Consider the following 10,000-nt stretch of genomic DNA (forward strand, 5'->3'; position numbering starts at 1 on the left):
AGAATTTTTCTCTCTTTGTGCTAATTCCGTTTTCTTTCAGAAATTCTCGGGAAATGTCTTAGGATTAGTAGCATTGTTTTGGGGAATTTTGTTATAATCTTTATCATTGGGTGCTTATGCGTTTACGCAGTGGACGTCTGTATTCATATAGATATTTTGATAGAATTGCAAGGGGTCGAAGAGATAGGAAAAGAAATACAGTAGTCATGATGCCCCCTGTGAGCCCCATCCCTGGACCTAGTGTGTAGGACAGATTAATCCTCTCCCGATTGTGACGCTTGTAAATGCCAGGTCTGCAATCCTTCCTTTTCAGGGTTGGGTTAATGGGTTCTTGCCTCAAAATGTGGAGTCATGGATTTCATCCATCGATGCCCATTTAAATGCCAAACAAATCGTAGACTCTTTTGTACAATTACAAGAAGCTAAAAGTTTTATAGATTTTTCGAAGGGGGATGCGAGTGCGTATTTAAGAGGTGTTTCATTTCAAGAAGCAGTTACCTGGGATGATTTCAAAGTTAGGTTACGCGCAGTCTATGGGGGTGAAGAAGCCTTGGATGTAGTATTAACGTTAAGAAAGACACTTAATCAAGCCACTATGAATCGGCTTAATGTTATTGAGAGAGCAGCTCTCATAGCTGATAGGCTTAATGAATATCAAGATATTTTAGGTAATTCCACTTGGGTTACTAGAGATAACATCTCCATGAAAGATTTTTTACGATTAATGTATTTAACTTGCATAACACTTATGTTGCCTGAAGCTTTAGTGCGGTGTTTTCATGAAAAGTTAACGCCTGCAAGTACGGAATTGGATGTATATAAACATATAAAAAAACACATGTCTAAGTGTCCTGATCTTGATCCCGTGTTAACTCAAGTTTTTGCAAAGAATGAAACAAACCCACAACAAGTAAATGTAGTTAATAATAGTCAAGTTGCGGGAATGGTGTGTTATAATTGCAAACGTTAAGGTCACTTGATCGCGGACTGCAGAACGAAATTCTGTTCGATACATAATAGTTCGACTCATTCATATAGTCAGTGCTACTCGCCTAAGACACAACAGAATCCTAGAAATACACAGGCAATTCCACAGTCAGTTCCATATGGAAATAAAAAGAAAAATCCTCATTTTAACAATAAGAAGAAACAGCCAAACGTCAATGTAGTTCAGGGTCTGAAACAAACAAACAATTCTTCGAATAACACTAAACCTGGGTCGTCAAACCAGACCTCGCAAAGTCAGACTAATTTTCAAAATGTGCAGAGCAAAGCAAATACCACATAATTAACTCCAGTGGGGAAGAGAGTGATGTTGGGGCAAGGTCATTCATGTCAACATCAATAGTATTGAATAATCAATTTAAGGTTCTATCAGATCATTGTGAGGCAATAGATTTTCCTATGAAACACACGGCCGAATTAAGTAAAACAGTGCATGCTCTCGTAGATTTGCAACGAATTCATACAATAATAAGCCAAAATGAGTTACGACCAACCTTGTATGCTGTAAATTTAGAACACAAATCCTTTACGTTATTTTTTGACTCTGGTAGTCCACGTAATATCATGGATTTGAGGACACAACATTTGTTGTTTTCAAACTTTCCGATAGAAAAATCCAGAGTTAGACTCTCGGGTATAGGAAATAATGAATTAAATGTCATAGGCATAACTCATGTTCAATTCAAAGTCGGTAAACGTAGGTTTGCCGATACATTTGTTGTTGTACAAAACATTGATATGTATCCAACTGTAATTATAGGATACCCATCTATGGGAAATCAAAACATTATCTTAGCCCCTTCTGAGCACGGCTTGTATATCAAAGGAAAATTCTATAAGTCTTCCAATACCTTAAAATCAGTTTTGAATAAAAAGGAGACGACAAATGTATCCGTAACATACGTTGAAGAACCAATAACTTGTCTCACTAATAAAGAAATAATATACGCGACCCAGCAGAATTCTCGTTGACCCGTAATATCATCTCACACGCAATCTATCGAGCCAAACCTACCTTCGAGTTTAATAGTGCAAATAAAAAAAACATTACCGGGATCTGAAATATTAATCCTTTCCGACACTTTGAAAACTAACGGATTGTCTGTCACACAAGCTATTTATACAGAAAGCTCACATCAACAATGTAATATTGAAGTCTGTAATCATTTAAATAACACTTTAGTAATTCACAAAAATCAACATATCTTGGATGTAGAAGTTTATAAACATCGTATTTTTACCGTTGCTGAAATCAATCACGCTCAATCAGTTGCGGATGAATCCCTTTTGCAATCTATTAAAAATAAAATCAATAAAGACATTCAAGACGAAGAAATTCAGCAGAAAATTTTTGGACTTTTAACTAAATATCATGATGTTTTTTCCACTACGGATGGATCCTTAGGAAAAACAGATGTGATCGACCATCAAATAAGGTTAAAGGACAAGCAGAAAATTATCTATGTACCCTCGTACAGACTCCCTATGAAATTCCAGAATGAAATAAATGATGAAGTAGGTAAAATGCTAGAAGAAGGAGTCATTATGAAATCAAACAGCCCTTATAATTCTCCATTAATAATTGTACCGAAAAAAGATCGAACATGGCGTATCTGCGTAGACTTCCGTCGTCTAAACGAGGAGACGATCCCTGATCGATTCCAAGTGTCATGTACTGACGATATTTTGTCTTTGTTAGGTCAGAATAAATATTTTACCAGTTTGGACTTACTTAAAGGCTTTCACCAGATATCATTAGAAGAAGATAGTATCCCATACACAGCCTTCAGCACAGCCAGGGGACATTATGAATTTTTACGGATGCCTTTTGGTTTACGTTGTGTTCCCATAACATTAACAAGAATGATTAACATAGTGTTAGGAGACTTGTTAGGGGATATATTGCATGCCTATATGGACGATCTTGTAATCTTTTCCAACACCTTAGAAGAACATCTACGTAAGTTAGAACTAGTACTACAGAGATTAAGACAACATAACTTTAGGGTAAAGATTAGTAAGTGTGAATTTTTCAAAACAGAATTAATATATTTGGGTTTCATGGTGTCAAGCCAAGGTCTTAAAGTAGTCCATGATAAGGTGTCGGCTATTCGTAATTTTTCCATACCTACTAATGTCAAGGGAATACAGCAATTTCTGGGTTGTAGTGGATATTAAAGGCGTTTTATACGCAACTATTCAATAATAGCCGCTCCTTTGACTGATCTTACGAAGAAGGGCGTAGATTTCATATGGTCTGAGCATCATCAACAGACGTTTAATACCTTGAAAGATAAACTGTGTAGTTCTCTTATCTTAAAATTTCCGGACTTCGGTAAGGAATTCTTCATTGCAACAGACGCCTCAGACTTAGGAGTAGGAGGGGTATTGCTTCAGCAATATGATAAACAATTTTTCCCGATAGCTTTTTATTCTTGAAACTGAGAACTTCCGAAAGTAAGTATGCAGTAATAAACAAGGAAGGGCTAGCTATTGTTAATTCTCTAGTGCATTTTAAATTCATAATATACGGTTATCCCGTTAAGGTTTTTACTGACCATAAACCACTAACCGAGTTCTTTAAAGGCTTCAACCACAGCCCTAAACGAACTCGGTGGCATTTGATCATTCAAGATTTTGGTGCAAGAATCGGGTATTTACCTGGGAAAGCAAATATCATTGCGGATGCATTATCACGCAACCCCGTGTCATCTTGTACGGATCCTTTAACTGAATTAATAGATATATCAACATCCATGCCTATTGTTAAAACGATATCTGAACAAGAAGATTTAGGCTGGAGCGCTGAATTATTACAGACTGAGCAAAGAAAAGATCAGAAAATAGAAACAATTATAAATGCTTTGAAAGGCAATCATAAGGAAAAGGGATATATAAAGTATAAGCAGCAGAATTATATACTCAAAGATAATATTCTGTGTAGGACCGTGACAATGAAAACCCGCAATACACCACATGTAACTAACGACCAGGTAGTAGTATCAATCTCACTTATTTCCACTGTCCTGAGTTGATTGCATGCAAATCCATTACAGGGACACCCGGGGTTCTCATTAATGTCACAGAAAGCCAAATCATTGTTTTATTGGCATACAATGCTTACAGATATAAAAAGACACATAGCTAATTGTCGCACATATCAGGAAAACAAAGGGCATACGAAAATACCTGTCAGCGTAGGGGCTTATCCCGTGCCCAATCAACCCTTTGAAAGAATACATTTAGATTTGTTAACAGGATTTTACGAGTCAGACAGAGGAAATAAGCACCTCCTAGTAATTGTAGATGCTTTAACTCGATATACAGAACAAATAGCGCTTAAAACTAAAACTGCGATTGAATGCGCTAGGAAGTTTTACGAGTGTTATATTTGTAAACATGGAACTCCACACATGATAATCTCAGACTCGGGTGGTGAATTTAATAATCACTTCCATGATATATCACCCAGAGTCGAATGGGCTATTGGAAAGAGCAAATAGGAAGGTTTTAAATATATTAAGAGTAACACTAGGGGGATCAGACCCCAATTGGGATATTGCAATACCTGCGGCACTGAGTACTCTGAATCATTCATATCATATATCAATTAAAATGTCACCGCAAGAAGCATTGTATGGTACCCCAGTTAGAACGCCTTTCCATGTATTAACGCCTACAACTAATCTATCAAATCCTTTAAAAAAATGTATAAATGCAAGCAAAATTCCATATGATATCCTTCGAAAGAATTCAGAAGAATCATAAATCATAATGAAAAGGAATCATGATAAAATAGCGAAGCCAACTAAAACATATACCGTGGGTGATAATGTATATATACAGGTAAATGTACGTAAAGGACTCAATTATAAACTAACACCTAAGTTTGAAGGCCCATTTAATATTTTGGAAACATTAACGGCCAATAGGTTTAGAGTTCAAAACGTATCCCAACCCACGGATGAGAGAATACTACCATTGGCTCACATTAGAAATTAAAAAAAAAAAGAGAGGGAAAGAAGTGAGGGAAATATTTTTATTTGTATGATTAAAAGTTTTCTTCTTAATACTGAGTAATTACATATATTTTTCTCGTTACAGGTTTCTAAGATGAATTTTTTGTTGTTGGGAGTGATATTGTTCGCTCAGACATTTTTCTCGTGTGGGACGAGCTCTAAAACTAAAAGTATAGATTTTAAATATGGCACTATAGTTGAAAGACAAGAGGACGTTTTTGTTACATCAAGCAACGTAGTTGTAGAAGTGCATATGCAAGCAATTTTTCTTCTAGAGAATGATGTCACTAGCTTAAAAAGCGCCATTTCAAGGTTTCCTGTCTCATTAGATGAGTTGCATAGAAGACACTTTCATTTGACTACAGAGAGTTCGCTTGGATCGACACTAAAAGTTGCAGAGATGCTATCTGATGACTTGCAAAATAAGACTTATGAGACAGAATCTTTGGCTCGTGACCTTTTGATGTGGACTGTAGGGCACGAACATAAAGAAAGACGAAACCCGTTTATTTTTGCTGCATTAAACATCTTTGGGTCTATTGCAAGTTTAGGTTTAGGAATTTCCAATCGTCTTAAGATTAGTAATCAAAAAAAGAAAATTGAGTTCTTGACTCATAAAATGAATTGATTATGTCAGAAATAAGGAATCAGTTAGCTTTAATCAATCAAATTATGGATTTAGTAAATGAACATTCCAGTAATATCAGTCAGATTATGGAAGTACAGGATTTGTTGGCAACGTTAACGTATTATGATTCAAAAATAGATCACATACATAACAGAATTGCACATTTCATTGAGAAATCCAAAGATTATGTAGAAGCTATCACGTTAGCAACTAAAGGTGTACTGTCACCCCATTTGTTGCCTATAAAATACTTAAAGTTAGTTCTGGAGAACGGACGGGAGAAACTAGGCTATGTTCCTTTGTTAGACGAACGTAAGTTAGAATTTTATTACAGCCTAATTACAGTAAGCGTTGAAAATAACAAGATTATGATTACAATTCCCTTTGATTCTTCTGATGCCTGGCAATCTTACAGGATATCACCATTTCCGACTTTCATGACGAATCACTCACATCCAGTAATATCCAGTTTGACAGGACACGTATTGATTTCCCCAGACAAGGAAACATATACGGTCATTAAAGACTTAAATTAATTAACTCACTGTTCAGACGCAATGGATAGAAAAAATATGTACAGCTGACTTATTTGAATTCCATAAAAACTTAATGGATTCATGCGAGATAGGTATAGTGCTAGACGGTGCTCTCTCCCATACAAGTGAAAATTGTCTGGATAAGATTTATCCCTTTGACAATAATGAGTTCAATTACAGACTGAACAACGGCTCCTGGATACGATACGACAAGGACGGCTTCAATGTATCATGCCCGGATGGATCCACGTCCTATGCCAAAATCTTCGTTGCAGCAGATGGTTGTATCAGGACTTCCCCTAATTCCATGGTGACCGGGATCAAGACCATCATCAGAGAACGAGCCTACTTCGCGAACTTCACGTGGACGACTACAATGACATCACTACCCCTCCCATACAACAAACAGGTAGCCAAGCGGTTGATGAAATTGACCAAGATGGACCACCTGTCACCGACTTATAAGGAATTTCTTCACCCCATACTACTAGCAGGAACCGTTGTGACGGTGATGATATTTATCGCCGTGAACATCCTTGTTTGGCGTAGGTTAAGGAACAGTTTGCAGCTAAAAAAGAACGTTTTGCCATGTTCAGACAAAACTCCTTATTTAATTCAGTTTAAAGCTGTTTGAAAGTGGCCACTTCATTCGCTAAAAATGTCTGGGAATAGTGTGTGTACGAAAAGCAGTTAGTACGCTAGTAATATGTAATTGAAGAAACTATAGAACATTTGCATTATTAAAAATACATTTAAAAAACATTTAAAAAAATAAATCATTTTTTTTCTCGGCATCTAATAAAATATATAAGCCGGAATGTTAAAAGCAAAGAGAAAAAAATAAAAATAACAGAATCTATGGACATCTAATAAAATATATAAGCCCTATATATATATATATATATATATATATATATATATATATATATATATATATATATATATATATATATATATATATATATATATATATATATATATATATATATATATATATATATATATATATATATATATATATATATATATATATATATATATATATTTATATGTGTACAAAACCGTGGTACGTGTACGTATCAGGAATTCGTGTTTGTGCACTAAAATTTAATCTTTACTAAGGTAACAAATATTTTTATTAATTACCGTATTATGTTAATCTATGTTTCTGACAAAGGTAACAATTATTCTCTAACAAGTTACCGAATCATACGTATATCAGTATTTTTTTTTGGTACCATATAACCATTTGCTAGCAATGTACCATATGTGTGATCTGTATTTATTATGCATTTTTTTCTTTGCTTTGGTAATATCTTTTCATATGCATTATTGTTATTATATTTTTTGATGTGCCTATTTTGACATTCGTCCTCATTTTCTTATGGCTAAAGTTAAACAAAGAATAATACATATATCCAGTCACCCTCCTAGTAAACATAGCAGGAATTCGTGTTTGTGAACTAAAATTTAATCTTTACCAAGGTAACAAATATTTTTATTAATTACTGTATTATGTTAATCTATGTTTCTGACAAAGGTAACAATTATTCTTTAACAAGTTACCGAATCATACGTATATCAGTATTTTTTTTGTTGGTACCATATAACCATTTGCTAGCAATGTACCAAATGTGTGATCTGTATTTATTTTGCATTTTTTTTCTTTGCTTTGGTAATATCTTTTCATATGCATTATTGTTATTATTTTTTTTATGTGCCTATTTTGACATTCGTCCTCATTTGCTTATGGCTAAAGTTAAACAAAGAATAATACATATATCCAGTCACCCTCCTAGTAAACATATTTTGGCGTGTTGTTAAATTTTTAGAAAAAAAAAAATTGAGATAGCTGGCCGAGCTAATGTGATAGTTAGTTATTACATGTTTAAAACACATGACGTAATATGTCATTGTGGAAGAAGAAGCTAGCGTGAGATTTGCTGTAGTCAGACAAAATCATAACAGGATGCATTTTGCATCTCTCAGCAATGTAACATTTTTCTGAAGCATAAACACAAATGCATACCATGTGAAAGATTGTGTCGCCACCGGATGCAGGTGTCTTCCTAGACTAATGTAAAGTTTACATATTGTGTTTAAATGCTGAGACAACTAAATATACGATATCTGTGATATCGATATTTTAGGCAGTTCTTATCTATACTACACCTGAATTGGTCATCCGACCAAACCAGCTATACTCCTGTGATGGAGATGTTTAACACTGTTGTTTTTAGAGAATAAACCATTTTAAAGTTACCATGCTTGACTTTAATTCAAGACTCAACATCTCAAACAACACATACTCTATGTGTGTTAATAACAGTACCACACTAATATATATATATATATATATATAGATATATATATATATATATATATATATATATATACATATATATATGTATATATATATATATATATATGTATATATATATATATATATATATATATATATATATATATATATATATATATATATATATATATATATATATATATGTGTGTGTGTGTGTGTATGTTTATACACATATAGATATTTATACATACAGTGGAACCTCTACATCCGAACGTATCTACATCCGAATTTTCCAACATCGTCGTACCAGTTGTATCCAAATTTTTCGACACGCGAAGTACAATTCGAACACGTTCCTACTCTACACCTGAATTTTTTTTTCGACACCCGAAGTAAACAATACCCGTACGCGTAGTTGGTACTCATAGCGCCGGATGTGTTTTTTATTTCCGCCGATAGAAGGCAGCACTTCAACCTCGGAGGGACCCTCAATTAGTGTGGCTTGGGTCAGTCCTCTGTTCTCGTCGGCTTCTTGCGGTTGTGGCCTGTGCTTTCTGCTATTATTGTACTTTTTTAATCGTGATTTTTTATGTGCATCCTTTTACGGTAATTTACGTAAAGTATGGGTCCTAAAAGGCTTAGTTTTGCAAGTGGTAGTGGTAGTGGTGAGAAAAGGAAGAAGGAAATGCTTTCTTTAGACGTAAAGCAGGAAATTATTGAAAACATCCGCGAGAGTAAACTTGCTAAACAATATGGCCATAATATGTCAACGATCTCGACAATCCTGAAACAGAAGGAAACAATTAAAGCAGTGAAACCTTCTAAGGGATCACCATTATTTCAAAAAGCTGTAGCCCTATCATAGAAGAGATGGAACGACTTCTGCTAATCTCGATCAAGGACAGAGAGATTGTTGGAGACACCATCACCGAAACCATCATTTGCGAGAATGCGCACGCCATCTTCACGGACTTGAAGGAGGAGAGCTCTGGGGGTGATGCTGGGGAGAGTTCAACCGAACCTTCCTCAGACGATTTCAAGGCATCTCGTGGCTGGTTTGAGAAATTTAAGAAACGGTCCGGGATTCATTCAGTTGTTCGCCACGGAGAGGCTGCTAGTGCGGACAAAGGCTGCAGCTAACTTTCTCAAGAACTTTGAAAGGATCGTGCTGGAAAAAGGCTACGTAGAGCGGCAAGTGTTTAATTGTGATGAAACCGGGCGGTTTTGAAAGAAGATGCCCAGTCGAACCTATATCACAGCCGAAGAGAAGAAATTGCCTGGGCATAAGCCAATGAAGGATCGGTTGACTCTTGCTCTATGTGCCAATGCTAGTGGGGACTTTAAAGTCAAGCCCTTACTGGTTTACCATTCTGAGAACCCCAGGGCCTTTAAGGCACACAGCGTGGATAAGGACCACCTTCATGTTTTCTGGCGATCCAACTCGAAGGCCTGGGTCACTAGACAGTTCTTTGTGCAATGGGTTAACCAAGTTTTCGGCCCTTCTGTGAAG

The 10,000-nt window shown here is 35.4% G+C and overlaps 1 protein-coding gene across 1 annotated transcript in view; it reads left to right on the forward strand.

Moving 5' to 3' along the window:
- The first annotated feature begins 9,360 nt into the window (after nt 1-9,360).
- The window catches only part of LOC137626741 (protein FAM9A-like), an 8,844-nt gene continuing 8,204 nt past the window's right edge, over nt 9,361-10,000 (forward strand). The window contains exon 1 of the mRNA XM_068357748.1: nt 9,361-9,484. Within this exon, the coding sequence (XP_068213849.1) occupies nt 9,361-9,484 (124 nt within the window). The remainder of the gene's footprint in view (nt 9,485-10,000) is intronic.

The sequence above is a fragment of the Palaemon carinicauda genome, chromosome 34 (genome assembly GCF_036898095.1).
Source record: "Palaemon carinicauda isolate YSFRI2023 chromosome 34, ASM3689809v2, whole genome shotgun sequence".
NCBI classification, from domain to species: Eukaryota; Metazoa; Arthropoda; class Malacostraca; order Decapoda; family Palaemonidae; genus Palaemon; species Palaemon carinicauda.